General features: G+C 40.0%; 1 protein-coding gene across 1 annotated transcript in view; it reads left to right on the top strand.

The window, feature by feature from the left end:
• Positions 1-21,912, top strand: part of XPO4 (exportin 4) — a 92,733-nt gene that overhangs the window by 35,925 nt on the left and 34,896 nt on the right. The window contains exons 5-7 of the mRNA XM_075418950.1: positions 10,172-10,288; positions 11,077-11,230; positions 20,055-20,167. Coding sequence (XP_075275065.1) covers positions 10,172-10,288; positions 11,077-11,230; positions 20,055-20,167 — 384 coding nt within the window. The remainder of the gene's footprint in view (positions 1-10,171; positions 10,289-11,076; positions 11,231-20,054; positions 20,168-21,912) is intronic.

Here is a 21,912-nt window from a genome sequence, read left to right as displayed (position 1 = left end):
TCCTCCCCAGGTGCAGGACATTTGCCCTTTTTGAATTTCATCAGGTTCCTCTCTGCCCAACTCTCCAGCCTGTCCAGGTCTCGCTGAATGGCAGCACAGCCTTCTGGTGTATCGGCCACTCCTCCCATCAGCAAACTTGCTGGGGGTACAGTCTGTCCCTTCATCCAGGTCATTGATGAAGAAGTTGAATAAGACTGGGTTGAGTACTGACCCCTGTGGGACACCACTAGTTACAGGCCTTCAACTGGACTCACCCCACTGATGACAACCCTCTGAGCTTGGCCATTCAGTCAGTTCTCAGTCCACCTCACTGTCCACTCGTCTGGCCCACGCTTCCTGAGCTTCCCTAGGAGGATGTTATGGGAGTCTTAGTGGAAGGTGTTTCAGGGTACAGTATGAAGCTGGCGAAGTGGTACTGCTACACCTGGGTCGGGGTAATCCCCAGTATCAATAGAGTCTGGGGGATGAAAGGGTCAAGAGCAGCTCTGCTGAGAGGAACTTGGGGGTACTGATAGACGAAAGGCTGGACATGAGCCGGCAATGTGCGCTGGCAGCCGAGAGGGCCAACCGTGTCCTGGGCTGCATCAAGAGCAGCGTGGCCAGCAGGTCAAGAGAGGTGATTCTGCCCCTCTACTCTGCTCTGGTGAGACCTCACCTGGAGTACTGCGTTCAGCTCTGGAGCCCTCAGCACAAGAAGGACATGGAACTGTTGGAGCGGGTCCAAAGCAGGGCTACAAAAATGATCCGAGGGCTGGAGCACCTCTCCTATGAGGACAGGCTGAGGGAGTTGGGCTTGTTCAGCCTGGAGAAGAGAAGGTTGTGGGGAGACCTGATTGCAGCCTTTCAGTACTTAAAGGGAGCCTGTAGGAAAGATGGGGACAATCTTTTTAGTAGAGACAGCAGTGACAGGACAAGGGGTAATGGTTTTAAACTAAAGCAGGGTAGGTTTAGGCTAGATATAAGGAAGAAATTCTTTACAATGAGGGTGGTGAAACACTGGAACGGGTTGCCCAGAGAGGTAGTGGAGGCCCCATCCCTGGAAACATTCAAGACCAGGTTGGACAGGGCTCTGAGCAACCTGATCTAGTTAGCGGTGTCCCTGCTCGCTGCAGGGGGTTGGACTAGATGACCTCTAGGGGTCCCTTCCGACCCAAAACTTTCTATGATTCTATGACAGTGCTATGCAGTGTTGCAGGTGTTTCTGCACGTCACTGGAGAGGAGTTTGTATTGGTTATTGATAAAAATGTGCTTCCACCCAAGTCAGGGAGGAGGCTAGGATATGGGTGTTTAGAGAGATCAGTAGATGTTTTCCAGCCCTCTGTGCCTTCCTGACTCCTTCCACTTTTTAACACATCATTCCTGTGATGTGCACTCTTGCCTCCAGCCTTGTATACTCAAGTTTCAGGAGCCTGTCACACCTTTGTGACTCCCAGTTCTCTTTTGAGTCACTTGGTCCCTTTCTGTATCCTTCCCAGACTTCTGCTCTGTATTTCCTCTCGCCTCCTGCCCACCCATTTGTGTCTTCCTACTTGAGGTTCACTCCAGCAGCTGAGAAATAACATATGGAGTCAGCAACAGGTCACTTCATATTTAAAAATATTTAAAGTTCTCAAACATGGCTCTTAGCTGCTGAGAATGGCTTGCTTTCTTTTGCCTGCTTCCCTCTTGCTTTCTCCTCTCTGCTGTCTCCGGAGCTTCCTGGCCCTCCTTTATCTTACAAGAATCAAGCAGGTACTTAATCTTTTCCATTCCCTGCAACCCTCCACCCAGTTGCTGTTAGACATCTGTACTAGTTTTGTGTGCATTACACTCATACTCTTTAAAATCCTTGGAACTTTCAGTAACATGTTGTCAGTGTCAATTCCTGAAGCTTAGTGTAATAAGAACAGCGAATGTAGATGGTACTAAGTCATCTGCATGTGTCCTTTTGCAGGATTTGATATGCTTAATATCTTAACTTCTCAAGTATTAGTTAAAAATATCTTTAGAAATGGATTTGAGGATGGAACTTGAAGGTACGTTGAGTAACGCTGCAGCAAATGGACATGGGAGCAAGACTGGTGGATGAACTGTTGAGAATGAAACAATGAAAAGGAGATTGGAAGGAAGAGGAAGAGTAGTGATGAGAGTAAGAAAGCGGGCCGGAGATGAAAAAGATGGCTTTAGTATTGAGTAATCTCTTGACAGTGGACCACAGTGTACACGTTAAGGAAATATCAGGGCACAAAGGAGAGGTAATACTACAGGAATGGGAAGGACCACGTGGTCAGGGTTTGAACTTGGAGCTGTGGCTCCTGCTGGCACTTCTCTGCCATATGGACTTCTGTGGACCTTATGGAAGAAATCTCTGTCTGAGAAGGGAAAGCAGACTACAGAGGGTCTGGCTGCCTATTAATTTATAAACGAGTTTAGGTAGTAATCCTGTGGGAGGACAAGGATTAGCTTTGGAGATCCTGGTTTTGTTTTTCCTGTCTCCTCCTGCTACATCAGTACAAGCCATCCTCCTGCTCACAAAGGAGAGTCTGTAATCTCCCTGTGATAGCAGTTTCAGGATGTCTCTTCAGAGTCTTCATCTCTGAAGTAGATACAGTATCATGGGCCAATCTTAAAATGCTAAATACATATTTTCTGTCACTGATTTCAAAATTTTTGAGAATTGTGTGGGCCAAGTTCTTCTCAACTATAAATGCCTTCAATTTCTTGGCCTTTTCTTTTTGTGTTAGAGTATTCTACTTTTGCATAGCTGAAGGATTTTGTTTGTCCTTCATCCTTGCCAGAAGGGCAGGAATCCTGGCAGCTAAGGTGACTGATCCTCAGGAGAAGGAACTGGTCTGCCTGTGAGCAGAATCAGATGGACTTTGTTTAAAACTGGACTAGGATATGGGCTACACCTCGGTTTCTTCCATAGTATGGGTAGGTGGATGCAGAGGAGTCCAACTGCTGTAGACCTGACACAGGACTGGAAAGCAGCAGAAGCTGTGTTTTTCAAGATCTACAATGAGTACAGTAGAATATATTCTAGTATAAAGCTCCATACCTGAAGCCTAAATTTTTCTATATGTGCAAGAATACTTGTCAAGACTTACTGAAAGAGCTCTGGGATCCGAACAGTTCCTTTTCTCTTAAAATCTGTTGGTCTGTTTCCCAGTGTTTATGGTTGGGCTAGAGAGGAGATTCATATGCTTCGGGTTACCTAAAACTGCTGAGGAGTGGGTTGTGGATGGATCTCATGTGAACAGCGGGAAATATTAATAAGGAGAACTCTAGGCATTAGTCTTCATTGAAATTAATCTATCAGTAATAATGGCTGCATAGATAACTAGTTACATCTGTTTAGCATTTATGGTTCTTATTTCTGTTCTTTAAGAGGAATTTTACTTTTGGGTCCCTGTCTAACTGTTGCTGTCTCGTGGTCAGGTAGGAGTTGGAGAGGCTCTCATGACTTTTACATTTTGACAAAAATATATATATTATTTTTTCCTCCTCTACCCTATGCTGTATCTTCTGGTGTAATAAAATTATTACCTTGTCCTGTGAACCTTACTACATTTGAGACATGTTGAGTATAGAAACCAGATGGTAAATCAAGATATTTAAGCTGTTTCCTTCATGCTGACAAGCGCTCTATAAAGGCCTAAGTTAGTGTGTTAAAGATTGGTTTGGGAATTTTAGGGATCCAGAAACTACTCCAAATATGAGGTTAAAACTCGGTAATAAAAATGTAAGAGAACTTTAAAACATAAGTATTTTTTTAGTAGTTGTATTAACCCGGATGCCTTTTAAAGTTTTCTGATTTTTCTTTAGAAAGAGCGCGTACTCTACTGTAGATGCCATACAGCAGGACTCCAACTTAGTTGCTTAATAATTTTAATATTAGACATTGATAGCTCCCCGTATTCTCATTTACAGTCGAGCCACAGTTTCAAAGACAGGGCTTGGAAGGGAGGAGGCGTGATCCAGAGGGGAGGTGTGTGCCCCCTGTTCTGTGTATGGCATCCATGGCTCTTCGCTTCCTCAATTCTGCTGTCTCATGAGATGTGCAAGTGTAGGCTGGCACCTGTAGATCTCGAAGACTCATTGGGAAGGAAGAAATGGTGCCTTTCCATGTGGTACACCTATTTTTCTTTAATTACTGCGGTGACACACAAATGAATAGGCTTGAGGGCAAAAGCCTCTTTAAGAAGTTTATTGACGTCCTCCTCTCAGAGGTACTGCCCTTCTGAATATATATGTTGAATAATAAACTGGATCTGCGTGGAAGTCACCTTAAGAACAACCAGCATTCTCCGTCCTAACTTTTTTTTTTGTTTAAGCAGATCTGCTGTGGAGCACAGCCCTGTAACGCAGCTCATTTTGCATACCTGGCAGTATGGCAGGCGGAGGTGGGCGAGAAGGACCAGGAATGAGTAATGGGGAAAGTGGGGGGAAAGGGGACACCTGCCTGCCAAAGAACGCTTGCCAGGATGATGTATATTTAAATCTGGGTGATACTGATGGCGAGCTGCGTGGCTAGTCTTACTATTCATTATTTTGAATTTAATTGAAAGTCTTGGATTTGTTCATGCTACTACTGTAGGAGAGAAGATTCAACTGGTGCCTGTCAGACAAGAACCTGGAGAAGGATATGTTCCCTCTAGATAAGTGGCTTTCAGACCTTCAGTTTTTTTGATGACATTACTTTTTTTTTTTTTTTTCATCCTGCTGATTTCTGCTTCATTACTTCACCTGTCCCCGGAGAAACAGAGAAAAGCGTGTTTTCCACCCTGAGCTCCAGCAAACTCTGCCTGTACCTCTTCCATTATTAGCAGAGGCTGCTATTTCCCTGCTCTCTTTGGCCAAAGCCTACATGCTTCACATGCCACAAAGATCATCTTCCTGTGGCCCCCAGTGATTCGCAGAGGAACTGGTTGTCTCTTTCTTGGCTCAGTCTTGGGAGTTTCCCTGGATTGGCTTGCCTGGCTCCCTGCAAGGAAGGGAAGCGGGGTCTCACCCGTTGTGCCGCTGTAGGTGTGGTGTGTTAACCTGGGGCTGCTCGCCTAGCTTTGCACAGTGGCAGAGGGGGAGTGGGAGGAGAAGAGTGCGCTGCCCAGCCTGTCCCTTACTGCTGACAGCACAGAACTGCAGCTGTGGGTCCTATTCCTATCACCCTGTCCCAGCTCTACAGCTTTTTTCCACCAGTTGGTTTGTTTGGGAAAGAACAAACATAAAATCCAGTGGGTTCTTCCTGTATTTCTTCAGAATATGTTCTGGTTTTCCTTGGTTGGGAACTACTGCTTCAGCTCCTGGGGTTCCCTGCTGCCACTGCAGTACTCACAGGTTGAAAAGCTGGAGCAGCCCCGGTTACTCTGTGTACGTAATGGTATTGCTCTGTGGTCACCCTGTTTACCTTTCCGTTTGGAGTTGCAGCTTACATTCTGGGGACTTTGGTGCTCTGCAAATGTTAGCAAATACAGCTGTGGTTATTCAAGGGAGTTAGGGAAGACGTATGTTACATCCTTGGTAAGGGAAGCCTCGGTTTAAACAATTCATTTGGTAAAACTGCTTTTGACACATTCTCACTACAGAATTTTATCACCTAGGAGGAGCACAGCAAGTTATACCTCTGACAGATTTACTCTTTTATTCTTCCAATTCTTCTGCAAGTTAAAATTAGCTGATTTAGGGTTATTATTAGATGCTTCTTGTGGCTTCCCTTTGGTTTCAGTAACAGAGTTTACATTATACTGATGGAGGCAAAAAGTCCTCTAAATGCATATTCAGGCTGTGAATCTGACATAATGGGGTAGATGTTATGATATGGTCTGTTCAGGTGAGACCTTTATTCTCTTAAATATACTTACTTATTTTTCTGTAGGTATAACTGACACTTGCAGAAGGTGGGGGAGGGATTGCTTAATAGTTTAGGTTTTGTAGTAAAATAAATTATTTAATCGAGCCTCTGACAACCTAGCTGCTCTGAATTTCAGAACAAATGAAACACTTTTGGTCTTGTAGTTCGTCGTGCTTTGTCTGTTGGCTTTTCTGCCTTGGAGCTGGTGTACCACATGTCCATTTTTTCCTAAGCTGTATTTGAACTCTTCTTCCTTTCAGATGCTTTGTAACCTAACTACCCCCCAATGAAGCAGTTCACTTATTCCATGGGCAGTCCAGGCACAAGTGTGAAATCCCTTCAAACATTATGGCTTCAACTTTTGTTATAGGGGACATTCCATTTGGAGGAATAAGTTGCATTTACCTTCTGCATCTGAGTTTGATGAATTGTGTATAAATGTTGTTTACTGTTAAAACGGTGCATGGTCTTTCTGTAGTGTCTGTGTTTTATTAGAGTAATTTAAAAAGAAAACCACTGAAACGATGTTACTACTGGGTGTCTGATTGCCAAGTTAATCTCTTATCACAAGTCCCATTGATCTTCTGTTTGAGCAGCTGAGAGTCTGTTTTATGTATAGCGATCTTTCATAAAGTTTATTCCTGGTAATAAAGCTAACTGGGGTGAGTGCCAAGCTATTCTCAGAGGCAGTCTGCTCTCAACAAGAGGAGTATTTTATTTTGTTAGATGGGGTTATTGTTTGGGTATGTACTTGTGGCAGAACTAGTGAAATTGCTAGCGAGTGAGTCAAACTGGGTTCAGAGGTGTACTCTTACTGGTATGAAGTTAATGGCATTACTGCGCAAATAGTCATTCAGGTCTGACTTTTAATATGATGCCCAGAATCGCATGCATTTTCTACTTATTACTGTATGGTATTATTAAATTGGATTGTTAATCTGTTCTGTGGCATGGCAAAAACCTTAAAAAAACCCCACACTACAAAACAACACAAAAACCCGCTCCACCCTAGAACTTTCAGTGCATTCAATTTTATTATGTGTAAGAGGAAGTAATTTTATTTCACAGAGCACAGCTGTATTGATTTATCTGAAACTCTGTTGGTTTTCAGATTTTTGAAATCTTGCTTCTAATAGCCTGCATTTGTGTGGAGGTACTTAAAGTATCTTGGTACCAGGCATACATGAAATTGAAAAAATAAATTATTTCAAAATATTAGTAGTTAACTTTCAGTAAAGTTACTTTTCATAAAGTAAAATTTTACCTTTAGTAAAGTTTACTTAAGCTTTATTGCAAAGTTTCTGAACTATTGCTGTGTATTCAGAAGAGTTCGATAGATGGCAGGGCACATGTTCTTTGTGCTAATTATTTTGTTAACATTCATATGAAAAGGGCAATCTCACTGCTGTGCACAACAATCTGAATAAATTCCTATAGTCTTATGGCAGTTTTGGGAAGCAATGGTGGAAATGTGGGTGCAGAGAGTGGCAGGAGGGCATGGACGTGCCTGTGGTGCACACAGAGGCGTGGGGATGGTGAGGGAACGGGGCAGGGTTTGCACTCCAGGTATCGGAATACCAAGGTGAGGGAGTTGGCGGGATTTCCATCCTTTCATGCTGAAAGCAGGGGCTGATGTCAGAACTACCTGACACAGCGCTTACTGAAATCGCGAGGGCAGGTCACTGCTCAGGCTGCTGTATCAGGCTCATAGCACTCTAGCTGCATCCATTGCTCTTTATAGCTTTGAAGAGATTCTGTACCATGAATCATAAAATTTAATGTTCCCTTTAAATTTCTCCTGAAATGAGGAGAAAAGCACACAAAAAATCTAGAACACGCTTTTATCATGCAATAGCATGTTACGATCTAAACAGAAGGGATAAATTATTATATATCATATAAGGAAACTGGAGAAAATGGAAGGAGAAAATGTCTGTTATTTCAGCCAATATTAACTATTTGTAATCACGGTGGGTATAAACGTTTTTTTCCTATTGCTCCTTACCTGTCATTCAAAATTACTGATTTATAATGGGCAACTGACTGCAAGTGATGGGTAGTCTGCATCACTGCCCAGCTTGTCCTGTGGTGGTCTGGGTGGTGGCTTAGTGTGAAGATCTTGGCATGATAAAGCAGAAGCAGCTTAGCTTTAGCCAGGCTGTTGTACTGTTGTAATCGTTAATGCCACATAGTAATCATGGTATGTTATAGAGTGTAATTGCAACTAATGATGTCCTTACATCATGGCTTCTCTGAGCTGAAAAGTATCAGTGTGTCAGTAATTCAAGCATAAAAGAAAAGCCTGCATTTTAAAGTATTTAGAGAGCCTTGTGAGACTTCTGCATCTCCTGGCACATAATGGAATTGGGCAGTGTTCTCTGGCAACTTTGCATTATTCCTTTAAAAACATGTATTCTTACCTGAAGCATTGTTGTAGAGCCAAACTTCGGGTTTTGAGGTTTTTTCCAGTTTGGGGTGTTTTCCCAGCAGATTATTTCTTTTCATATGGAACTTTTCAGGTTGGATTTAAAACTCAGTGTTAGCCTACACTATTTTTTTTATATTGGATCAAATCTGGATTTCCTCTAAATAAAAAATATTTATTGTGTAAATAGCTTACACAGAAATGTGGAAACAGAAATATTTCTATGTAGCTCAGACATTTCAGTATTAAGTCTAGTATAGAACTGGCAAAATTGCACTTTTGCTGGAGTAAAGTGTGGTGTTCTTCACTGGCTGAACGTTGCTTTTTTCGTACGTGACGTGTGACAGTGGTGACTGTAGGTGAGAAATAGTCCACTTGAAATAAATAGTTCTTTCTTTAAAATGGGAAAGCTTGGATTTTCTAACTGGATTTATGCTGGTCCACTATACGGCTTTATTATCTAGTAGAAGAGAAACCCATATATTATCATGAAGCCACTATGTTCGATCTGTCTGGGACTTATTTAGCAAGTAAGAATGTTAATTTAGTGTATACTGGCTAAGATAACTAGTTGTCTGGAGGGTCAAGGTACTGACTTCAGAAGCATTTCTGAACAAAGATGTTGCAGTTGGTGGGTGGATGGCACTGGTCTCAGCTGTTGTATGGGCTTGCATAAATAGTATCATCTCCACTTTAATCTTTCGCGTGTTCAGAGGTAGTGTGCATATTTCTGTTTAACCCCTGGACACTTGCTGGCATGCATGACCCTTTAACAATTCCTATCCCTCTGTCCATCCCTGGCACCTTGGCTCCAAACAGTCTGGGAGGATAGCCAGTAATTTTGAAGTTTTTTGTTAAGAACATCTCTTTAACAAAAAGCATTTTCATTTCATCGATGTGCAGTTTCTGTTGTAATTCTCGCATCTCTGCTGTACAATATTTACTCCCTTTTCTATGTAATAATCGGTTAAATATATTAAAACTGGTGTTGATGGTTACTGGACTTTGGCATCAGGAAAAAAAGCTTTTTTTATTTCAAAAAACAGCAACAAAGGCTGGAGCAGTGTGTTTCATAAAGGGAAGTTGGCTTCTAAGTTGTGTTTTAGGATAAGCATTTTATTTCCTTTACCTTAAAAATCTGAGAATGAAACAGATACTTAAACCGTCAGTCTTCGTGGATCTGTTTCTCCAAAATTAACATGCCTGTATCTCACCAATTTTTTTATCGCTTCAGAGACATAGTTCTAGTAAAGTAGTTTTAGCGGCTTTTTCTGAGGCTTGTGGATGTTGTGCTGTGGAGGGAAGTACCCAAAGGCTCTCAAGCATCAGGGCTTTCTGCATATCTCTTTCCTGTTTTTTAATGGGGGAAGAGGGAAAAGATGCAGTAGACTGTGTATTGCAGGCATTGTTTTTGACTAGCTTTTATCGCTTTCGGTGGTATAAATTTAATCATGCTCAAATACCAACACGGTAAGTGTAGCAAATGCAAAGAAAGGCCAAAATAAACTTCAGAGTGACCTGAACTATTAGATCAATAGGAATAAGTGGAAACTGAATCTTCCCTGAAACTAATACCAGTAAAGGCCTGTGCACAGGGAGAGAAAGTAAACAGCAAGGCTGGGAAATGGATTGCAAGAAGTTTGTTTCCATTTGGTAGCGACGTTCGCACAGCTGCTAGCTTTTGTATTGCTCAAATGCTTGAATTTCTTTTGTAACGATGGAGCCTGGATGATCCCAGAGGTGGTTCACCCAAGGATCTATACTCCTGAAAGTTTGAGTCGTTCTAGTTTGTGTTAGAAGAAACTGAAGCTGTAGTCATAGAAATATGCTAATAAAATAATTTAAGGACGATGTAGGTGGTATTACGTTATTGGACATCTTTTAGTTATATTATTCCCCCTTATTTTTTTTGTAGCAAACTTTGGCCTGTTCCATTTTAACGGCGTTGTTGAGCGAGTTCTCAAGTTCAAGTAAAACCAGCAACATTGGACTAAGCATGGAGTTCCATGGTAACTGTAAACGTATATTTCAGGTAAACTAGTTCTGTATCAATATATGCTACCTGTCTTTCTAAAATTTAAACACTGAGAAGCAGAAGTACTTTCTTGTGCCAGGTGCACTCAGGTACAGCGTGTGCCTAGCAGCATTTAATAGGTCAAATATTATGTTGTAAATGCAGATACTGGCTACTTCAGGAAAGTTGATAATGTATTTTTTAAAAACTCATATCGAAAAGGTGCAATCCCTTTTTGCTCATTTTATGAATGTAGAGCTACAGATCTTTATGTGGTTGGACTCTTTAATTCCTTGGCTACCAATTGCAAACAAAACGAACACTCTGTGGAACAATGATAGTCTTAAATATAGCTTTGGTTTAAAGCCAAGGAGAGCTATGTATTTAAAAATATTATTGCAGATGGTGTAGTCTGGTTGTCTCAGATGTATTGTTTGGCCAGGCAGAAATGTTTTTGTGAAGGCATTGCTTTAAACTGACTGTTGTGGAACAACTTACCAACTTTTTTTCATGCCAAAGACCAACCCTCTCTTCCACCAGTTGTTAAAAACATTGTTAAGTTTTTCTTTTAATGACTAGCATTTATGAGAAGATTTTTTTCCTTATTCTTTCCAAACACGATCTATTGATTTTGGCAAAAAGTCTGGGGGTTGTGACTGACACATTCAGAATATTTTCTGTATTTTAATGAAAATGGGGTGAAAACAGAAAAGTCTTTTCTCTTTAGAAAAGTATTTCTTCTTAATCAACATTTTAATTAATGACTGAGAGACTCTATTAATATATTGTGTTCGTCCTGACTGTAGGAGGACGATCTGCGGCAGATCTTCATGCTCACAGTAGAGGTACTTCAGGAATTCAGCAGACGTGAAAACCTCAGTGCTCAGATGTCTTCAGTGTTTCAGCGTTATCTTGCACTAGCCAATCAGGTCTTAAGCTGGAACTTCCTTCCTCCAAATCATATCCTTTTAATGTCAGGTCCTTTATTTCAGCTGACTTGGGTTGCTTCTACCAGGTGATAAGTAAAGTCTTTGTGAGGAGATTAAAAATGTAAAACTTACAAGCCTGATATTTGGTCCTTGATTTGTTTTCTTCCATTAGTGCTCATGGTCACCCCTGTGCCTGCTAATGCAGAAGCTGCTCTTGCTCTGCATTGAAGTTTTAAAGTGTTTTATATAAAAGGCAAAACTAGTTCAGCAGAGCAGCCACTTATTGCAGGTTGATGGTCTGTCTGGTTGGGGCAGAGGAGAAGTGTCATATGCTGCTTTAACGCATAACCAAACGGTGAGAGGTCTAAGCACTGCTGAATTTGTATGTGGAGGTCTGATATGTCCTACTTTTCTCCCTCAGAGAAGAGGAGGCGGCAGGTAAATGCCCGATCATCTAGGAATGTGCCGGCTCAACCGACTCCCCATAGGAGAGCACGGTCATATAGTAGAACATGTAACAGGTTCTCTTTGGTCTAAAGAAAAAGTATTTGCTAGCTAAGAGAAGAAATGGCATCTCCTTTTTTTTGGCAATACACAGGTGCCATTGCTTCCCTATTGACATCTTTGTGATGTGTGCTGATTATGAAAGTCCAGAGAAAGGTAAAGATGAAAAGTTGAGCAGGAAATGGGAATCAGAAAGAGTCTTGGTGAGGGAGAGAAGAAAAAAGATACAAAAATGGTCAGCCCGAAAAATGGGCTAGAAGAATATTGTAGAAATAATCAATCACATTCTCTATTTAATAGAGAGTTACGACAGCACTTGCGATAAAACATTACAACGCCTCTTTCAATAGCTAGACTGTCTTTAAGACGCTCAGCAAACTTTCCAAGAGCCAAATTTTTAAGCTGGTTTATAAACTTCTTTTCTTAAAACCATTGCTACTAAATTACACATACTGCAGGAATGTGGATGTTGCCTTCAAATCCAATGTAAGGATTTTATTTGCTTTCCTGGTTTGAAGGTCAGAAGGCGCTATCTATGTGTTTGTTGTCTTTGATTCCATTCATTGTGCAGTGGGTAGCAAAAGTGAAATTTATTTGAAACTGGACATTCCTTGGTTCACATCTGTAAAGCAGAATACCAGTTATTTTGTCTTTATGGAAGGTGCCACAGATTAAAAGTAAATATCACAGTGCTATTAATCACGGAAGTGATTTGGCGGGGATCCAGAGAGGAATTTAGTGCATGTGCCTACAAGACTGAGACTGGGGTTAAATTATTGCATCTTACAAAAGGTTTTGGAAGAGAATTTGGGATTTGTAAGAATTCAAATATGTGAACACTTTTTTTTTTCCTAAGCTGTAATCTTAAATAGAAGGGAAATGCTCTTGTGTTGTGCAGTGGTGGGTAGAGGTGGTTCCCTCTGAATTTTAGTCTTGCTGTGTGCAAACCTCTGAAGTAGTTCCAAATACTGATGTTGTTACGGTTTGAAAGCGAGGGCTCTAATTCTTCTTGGGCACTTTATCCTAAGCTAAGGTTTGCAGTGGTGGAGCTAGATACATACAAGCAAGATGTGAAGCCTTGGGAGTTCCAGCTTTCATTTGTAACTATATAATATGAAGTGATTTAGTCTGTAGGTGCTAGTAAGTAAGTGTTAACTGAAATAGCTAAGCAAGCTGTTCCGCTGCTTAAGATTAACCGTGTTTTCTGCTACTTGGCCTACTTGGGATACTATGAAAACAAATTCTGGCCACTTCTGGAGATCAGGTGGACCTTTAGTCTGAACCACTGCAAATGCTTCTACATGTCTCTATTTCAAATCTTTTCATAACTTCTGCTCTGCTTGATACTATCTTTTTATTTTCTACTGTTGGACATTTCATTTTGCGGTAAGAATTACAGCACCAGCTTGGTTCTCCCTCCTCTACATAGCAACCTGTTTTCACAGAAGTTGAAATGACTTTAATCATCCTTGAGAAATGCAGGTCTTAGTTGAGTAACATCTCAGTAGGTGTTGGGGTTTACAGCACCACGTTGATTATATTGTGGCTCTTCCTTAAGAAGACTGGCTTAAAAGTTGATTGTTGGCACATGGGCAGTGAAACTTCACTTGGCTGCAGTTTCTAAATAGGTAGCACATTACAAAAGAACATAAGAATTGCTGTGTTGATTGATCAGTTGGTATCCTTTTGGTATCCTCTTTCCAAATCTTGACAGTACATATGCTGAAGCAATGGGCATAAATTTAATACTTGAAGCATGGAGTAAACCGATCCATTGTATCCACAGACACATCTTTTTTCCTTTAGTTGGTATTTCCCTTGGCAAGATAGTATTGGTTCTCAGTATTCCCTACAGCGTAACAGTAATCTGCAGTATTTGTATACAATCTTTAGCAAGATTCTTGTATCTCCAAAAAAAGGAAGTGGCATAAATGTGCATTAACTCTACAGTGACCATCGCCAAGAGGTACATTATTTAAATCACTAAGCTGCAAGAATTACATCAAAACATACAACTTCTCAAGAGTTCTGCTACAGGATAACTTAGTATGTGTTGCATTGTTAAATGGACAGCGCTGGCACCAATTATAACAAAAGAGTTGTAGTAAGTCTGTATAGTCTATTGCTAGCAAGGGGAGCTGGCAGGAAAGATGCATTCTGGAATAGCCATCTCATTGGAGCAACAAAAGAAGGGAGGCTGGGACCTACCTACTTTAGGCTGGAACTCAGTAATTTTTGAGTGTCTTAGCATGTAGTGCCTGCAGTAGGAAGGGCAGAGCATGATGACCTAGGAGTCCTCCTTTCAGTCATGTGCAGTTTCTTCTACTTCATTTTCTAACACACAGGCAATAATCTAGTGTTATTTTTATCTGCTACCTCAAGGTATTAATTCACCTGGTGTCTGCAGATGCTTCAGAGGTTTTTGGCAGTACTGTTGGAAATGACAATAACACAGGATTCCAGTTTTGCACTAGGAACGTATGGCAGTCTGTTGTGGCATGTTGGCTGCTGCAGAGTTTCGTTTTTCAGTGCTGTTAACAGCACTGTTAAGTACTGTTTACTCGTATGGAACTAGTTTTAACTGCATCTTTTCTTAAATGAATGTTTTGACTAATTAAGGAAGTGCAAGTTATCAGTATTAAGAGGTACAGCCCTCTCCTTTACAAGGGTGCTTTCGAGGATCCCATTCCTAGTACATGATCAGTGTTCAAAGTCCCCAGTTAAGGAGCAGAACGTTGCTGGGCTTTAATGCACCTTGACATGGACGTATAATACAGCCTGTGGAGTAAGGATGTAATTACAGTTTATATTCTTCTACCTCCAGAGATGTTTCTCGCTTCTTCTTGACTTTGGGATTTATCTGTTCTTGTAGCCACGTTCTAATGGACTTGGGATGAATGTTCTCAAATGCAACAGTTCTTAAACAGAACATGAGATTTTGTCCAGCTGTTTCCCATCTACAGAAGGGTGTTTATTATCTGTCATTAGGAGCTGTCATAGAACTACTTACCCTTTATTTGTTAAGGTACAGATTTTTACAACTTTTTGTAAAGTGTGCTAATAGTACGTGGATAAAGACGAAATTGAGCTTTAGTTCTTGTTTGGGATTTGGTGCCTGTACTTGCTTGGAGGCAAGCTGGCAGTTTTTCAAGTGAATGTAGCATATGAGATTAGGTTTAAAATCCAGGTTGCATAAACCTAATGGGATGCACTCCACTAGTGTGCATTGTTGCTGTTCATTTGAAATTAATGGTGTGATGGCAGTTGTATGAACTGACTGAAGCTTTGTCTGATCTGCATGCTTTTTTTTTTAAGTATGTGTGTTCCTCAGCCACACGGTTAGAGGAACAAGCTCTTCATATCTCTGTTCTGAAAATGTCATTTGTACCTCAAGCCAGGATGAGACACCTTTATGGGAGATCCTGTGAACCGTATAGCTCTGCAGACTTTCAAGGTTTGAACTCAGTCCAACCCAGATTGATCGCGTCTGTTATGTGCAATGGAAGTGCACGACAAGCACACAGAATGCTCCAGAAAACTTTAGGTTTGTTTTGAGAAATGATTTGAGTTGGCATTGCTGCTGAAAAAGCACCCTTGTTCTAGCAGCTCCCATGAGCATGACACTGAGCAGGGAACCTCCTGGCTGAAAACATTTTTTAGCAGGTTGAGGTCCTCACAGCAAAAGAAATGGTTGAACCTGTACTGAGGAGCGCCAACATAGATTTCCTTCAGCAGCAGGGCTGCTTTCCTTAGGTCTTGTGTTTGGTAGCAGCCTGGGACCTACCTGAATCTACTACAGCCGTGTGCCCTTATCTGAAAGGTGAAGGGTTGGGGTACTATCCTGGCTTTTGTTTGGGATATAAAGAAAAATTCAGTGTAACTCAAATAGCTGTATGTGAGAATGTGCAAAAGAGAGCAGCATTTTACTTTCCTCAGACTTATCACTCCTAGGTAAAAACTGACCTGACTTTGAAATCCCCGATATTTAGAAATGATTTCTAGGATACTATGTGTTTCCTTGATAACCCTTCCTAGCAACTTCTTAAGACAAAGTTGAGCAAAACCAAGAAGATTGACAGATGCCCTGAATTTGGTCATAATTGCACTAAGCATGTTTGTATTGATATTGAATTTTTTAACAAGTAGGGTTTCATCATTTGGGTTTTTGCTGAATTCTGAAGTAAGTTTGCAGTGAAAGAGCATCGCAAAAGCAGGTATCAGAAGAGGAAGAGAGGCTAGTAATGACCCTTTTTATGAAGGGGAACTGAGAAAATATATGAGTGGTTTTCTCTTCTGCTTTCTTGCCCCAGTGGTTTTAAGTTTCCAGTTTTGCAGTACTTTGTCATCAGCTTCCTAGGTGGCAGCCAGTATATAGTGGAAGGGTGTGACTCTTCACCTGCATCTGCATGACGGTCACGGTGCTTTAAGCGTAAGCTAGGCTTAAAGTGATGAGCTTGCGTACTATTAGCTGTATAACCATTGCAGCAAAATGTAGCAGGAGCTGCAGAATCCGCTTGGGTGCTCAACAAGAGACGGGGTACCGGTACAGCCACACCACTAACGGCTCCGTAATTGGCCAGTTTTAAAATTAGCTTGGGGTCTTCCTACACTTCCACGCTTGTTGCTGCACAGATGCTACGTGAATCCAGTGTCTCCAACAAAAAGTAGTTGTTTCTCTCTCATGACAGTTAAGAATACTTGTGTTTAAATAATTAGATATTTAAGCATGCATTCCTCCTTCTGAATGCTGGATATGTTTGCTGAGAGTGTAAGTTATGTACAGGTTTGTGAAGCATTTCTCCATAGGGGGCAGCAAGTCTCTGCATCAGTTTTAGACAGTTGCTCCTAGACTCATCCCATGTGCTTGGCTGATGAGCTAGCAAGCCAGAGGAGGTCTTAAAAATCCAAATATAATCAGTATGTTAGCATTATAACACTGGGTGGCAGATTTTGAATCAGTTACATTTCTAAGGCGGTTTTTTATTTGTAAAGTATAAGCCTAAGACTGACACAAAGCTCTTCAGAATTGTTCCAAACAGCAAAGGAGAAGTGATTACAATAACTTTTAAGAAAGATATTCAGGCCTTAGCACTTCGGGAATTTTCCCTCCATTTCTGAATTGTTCTTCACTCCTGTGGAGAAATTTGTGAACAAGGATCTGGCAGAAGAAATCTCAGCTTTGATTTCAGAGTTCCTAATTTACTGCTTTGTGGAAGGGTAAGCCTTACGTCTCTTAGGAAAAAGACTGTGGGATCCATTCTCAGCTGCTGGAATTTGTGGGAAGTCCTGAAGTGAAACGTTATAGTCCCTCGTGGCTGCCTTAGGATATGAAACATTTTGATACTCATCTTCACCCATCAGTTGCTTCCTGGGACAGAGGCAAAGAGTGGGAGGAAAACCACACGTTTATTTATCTCTTTCTTTTTTTTATATATTCCTCCAAGGAGCATATAAAACTTAAAATTTATTTTTTTTTTACAAATGACAATTTTAAAATTGCAAGTTCACAATTTTAAAAAGATTACTCTTAGTTCTCCAGCTTATGAAACAAAACCAAGCATAGAGCTAATGGATATATACATAAACTTTAACAAAACAGATAAAGGAAAATCTGTTCTACACATTATGGTCTTGTCTTCTTCCTCTCTAGGCACTAATTAGTGAGCACATGAGCCTTATCATACAGGAACGCATCTGGTTATATTCTTATGCTTTTCAGTGGAACTTGGTACATGTTCTTGAGTAACCTGTTCCGATTCAAGCAGGAGGTTCTGGTCTCTGCAGGAATCGGTGCCGTAAGGTTTGTGAACTGGGTGAAACATTGCTGTGCTTCTGGTAGCTGTTTCTTAGCTTGTATTTCCATGTCATTCAGAGTGACCTGTAATGAGAGTTACTCATTCTTTAGTAGAATTGGGAGAATTGCAAGCATTTATATTTATTACCAGAAGTTTTACAATTGTTTTTCATTTGAAAAACAACAACAACAAAAAAAATCAACTCCAGCCCTCCAGCATGTCAAAATAGACTGATCTGTGCTTGTCGTAAATCCATGTTATAGCTTGAGTGCTTACAAATAAGTGTTGTGCTAGTTCTGTACTTTTTGTTTCCTCATAACTATTGAGCATTATATTAATTTTTGATGATGATGACTACATTTGTCCTGTGTACACCCAATTTTTTCCAAGTTTGGCATAGCAGGACTGCTGCTAATAAGGCTGAACCATAGCACAGATCAAGTTGAGGTATTTCACAGCAGCAAGCATCTCGACAGCTAACTTATGCTAATATTTGTGTGCGTCCAGTATGTGATGGAAAATGGGTGTAAGATCTCCATGATAGGTGCAGGCTGAATTTTTGTTGTTCGGTGAACAGAGATTTTACCCACAAATCTGCAATTGTCAGATGTGTCATCAGTCCATTAGCATGAGAAACGATACTAAAAATAACAAGATAGGGCTGCTAAATACTGAGGCTTGTTAAAATAGTGACAGCAAACTAGCCCTTCTTTCTTTCCACGTGAAAAGTATTACGTAGCTGGTCCCCTCTGTAGATTCAGCCTAGTGAAGAGCAAATTGATTTTCAGAGATCAATGATGTATCTGTGATCATCTTCTGATATTCATGTATTTGCAAGCCCATTGTTTATTGGAGAGTTACACCAAAGGATGCTCTTGTCAGTAAACAATTTTAAAATGTTGTTTTTTCTAAAGCATTCCAAATGAAAAGGAAAAAAGTATAGCTTAATTTGCCAGATAAAATTAGTTTTAATTTGTGATGTTACTCCTGATGAAGGATGCTGGCGTGCAATAATTTCATGGCTGTGTTACTTTTTTTTTCACCTTGGAGAGCTGAATAATTTTTGATCACTTAAATGACATCTGTATTTCAGAAGGAAGTAGATTAGGCAATTCTGTGATTTTTAGTTTTTCCCTATATGAAATAGTGCAGATCTAGTGTGGTTCAACACACACTGATAATTTTGAATAAGGTGAAACTGGTTTTGCTTTGCACGAATGTGGAAATCCCTGATTGTTCTTATGCATTATAATGTGCTGACAGCAGTTCTGGACGCATACCACCAGTGAAGGTCCAGTTGGTACTGTGCTGTGGAAGAAGTCGCTTTTTTGCAATGTGGTTCTGCACAGTGCTGTTAGGCATTTCTGGTTTTGGCAGAACTCAGAAAATTAGCATAAATAAACTAAAATTGTGCATCCTGCCTTGTGCCACAGCTCTTCGTATTAAGCTAGATGTTTGCTTCATATATTGTTCTCTTAAACAAAACCCATCAAAAGTGAAGGGGTCTGCTTTCTTGAATGGTACCGTTCTGAAATGTATTTTCTTCTAGATATATAAATACTTTTTGATACACATTTTTTTTATAATACCAGATGACTTACAGCACAAAAATTAATACAGTTCATTACCAATAAGTAAATTACATGCAGCTGAGCATGCTGTTACTTATTCTGATGGTTGGGTTAGAAAGGGATCAGAGAGGATAATGAAAGGCTTCAGAAAGACAAACGAAAACGTAAGTTGCCGAGTTAAAGCATTTTTACTACTGCTTGGATTGTGGGGTGTCACAGGAGGCGGCATTTGCAAAAATCTTTGATAAACACTCTTCTGCGTGATCAGACTGACAAAGAACGTAACCTGCTTGTTTAAATGTTTTTGCTTATGTCTCTTTTTTTCTGTACTAGAACATTTGCAGAATTTTGTAAATTCAGTTATCCCACAACACATGGTAAGAACTGAAATGAGTGCAGCAAAATCATGGCTTCACAGTGTGCGCATTTTTCATGTGTGTCACACGTGTTTAATATGACAATGCCTTGTGGTGCCTTATGCTTTTGTTCTTCACAGTGTGATTAAAAAATGTAGATTAATGCAGGGCTAACATATCTGCATTCTGTGACGCATATTTGGCTATTTAGAAAAATAGGATATAGATTTCAATGAGCTATCTTTAGCTATCATAAAGCCTTTTTAAAAGCTGCCAGGAAAATTTTTTAGAAAATGATTTCCTATTTTGCATAAATTTGAACACCTGTTAATTGCGGTTGCTTTTTTCCCTTCTCGCTGTGTCACATTAGACACCCTGGTTATCAAAGTGATCGTATCACTATGGTATGTCTCATAATTATGATCAAACTGTTATCTAACATTCCTGGAGCATTCTTTTTTTCAATACTTAATACCTTTTATTCCTTGGCCTCATGCATGAATTATGCTGTGTATGTGAAGAGGCTTAAAGTTTGTTTCCATTACATTCTTTCTGAATGGATCCTGTTGTATCTAGGATTTTTTTAAAGCCAAGTAGGAATGTTATTGTTGACCTTGACACCAGATAACTGGGCAGACATTATATAGCTATGTTTGAATCCTCACAAAATGTGATGCTAAAGCCAACAGAATCCTGGCGTGAGACCCTCCTGGACAGCAGAGTTATGGAGCTTTTCTTTACAGTAAGTTTCTTTCTTCAACTTTCGTAGTCCAGACCACAGGGAAAAGCAGCTCCTTCCTGTTCTAAAACTATATTGTTGGACTCTTCCTTTTGCATCAGGTAGGACTGATTCTGTTAAGTTCAGCTTGCTTATCAAAGCAAATAGAAGTATTGTATTCTTCCTAGGTTACCGAATATGTATTTTGCCTATAAATTGCTTCAAATTGATGACCATTAACAGAAGAAAAAGATGTATAGTTATATAAATTTTTATACATTTCATACTTCTGGATATGTACTTACCAAATGAAACCAAGCATGATGAGCAGTAGCAGAGTATATCTTTCAGATAAGGTGTAACAGCTCTCAGAAAAGATCAAATGAACAGTATGTGTTTGCTGATCTTAAAACATTTGCTCAGCGGAACAGCTGAAAATAAGTAACGTAGTTGCAGTTTTCTAGCCAGTTTCAGCATACAGAATTCTGCATCTCTTTCCTCAGCACAACATAAATCCAAACACGTTAAAATAGATTAAGTTAGGAGGAATGGGGAAGAGGTAGAGTTGGGAAAGGGGAATATAATACTCAAGTTCTGTAACTTGAAAAACACATTCTATTAAACTGGATAAAACTAGTGTTGTTTTCTTGCTACAATTGTTGGGAGAAGTTTGTAGTCATTGCTTAGCTAGGAGTTACTGCAGCAGCAACATATATTGGCTTGTAAATTCATTTACTGTGCTATCTTATCTTACGTTACATCTCTTGGGACCTGAGAATTCAATGTTCTCAGGCTGTTTTTATTTTTGCAAAGCAGAGAAATAGCGTGCTCAAAATTTGGACATATTTGTTATTGGACAAAGTAAATGTAACTCTTCAGTGCTGCTTGAGAGTTGCTTGATACCTGTTTGAATACATGTGGATTTTTTTATAAATTACATTTTCTTAAGAAAAAAATTTTTTTACTACAAGTTTATCTGTTCCAGCAGTTTTGAAAAGGTGAAAAAATCACTGACAGAACTCTTAGCAGCTACACACGATCTGAACAGCTGTCTAGACTATCCAGACAGTTGCTACTGTCAGCTGTGAACCTCCACATGCAAATAACTTTTTGGCTTCCACATTAACCCTTCCTCGTTTAATAGTATGAAGTTGACATGGTTAGATATCTGTTTCTTTGGTTGGTTTACAGTTACTTGTTCATGATAAGAATAATGTTTTGAATAACATGCAGAATTGTTTTAATACATTTGCATTTTACTTAATAGTAACCAAAACTCGCCTGTGTTTGACTATTTTTGAATGAATGTTGGCCAGGGCAGTATGCTGTCGGTTTTGGGTTTAGATTCCTGATTTGCAGTGGTTGAGGCTTGTAGTATTAGTTTGCTATCTGAAGTCATGTAAGTGAATGGTAGTAACTGATATTCATTTATCTGATCTGAGAAATTTTAATAACCTTGCAAAAGTTGGCAGGGCTGCCATGTTAAAGAGAGAACCTTCAGTTGTAATCTCAGCCTAGTGTGGGACATAAATTAGGAGGGGTATTTCTGTTGCGGGGTTTTTCTCCTGCTAGTTTGATCTTTCAGAGATAAACTGTACAGCTAATCCAACTAGTTATGAGTTGGGTGGATTTGCAGCTATAATGTCACAGAGAAATGGTTAGTGGTTTAACTGTATTTTATGTATAATATTGTTGAAATAATTTAACTAAATTTGATTCTGGGGGAAAAAGCTACCCTATATTTATCTATTCAGTAAATCTTATGTGAA

The sequence above is a fragment of the Opisthocomus hoazin genome, chromosome 1 (genome assembly GCF_030867145.1).
Source record: "Opisthocomus hoazin isolate bOpiHoa1 chromosome 1, bOpiHoa1.hap1, whole genome shotgun sequence".
In the NCBI taxonomy this organism is placed as follows: domain Eukaryota; kingdom Metazoa; phylum Chordata; class Aves; order Opisthocomiformes; family Opisthocomidae; genus Opisthocomus; species Opisthocomus hoazin.
Note: the sequence above shows the minus strand (reverse complement) of the source record. Positions and strands in the feature narration are given on the sequence as shown.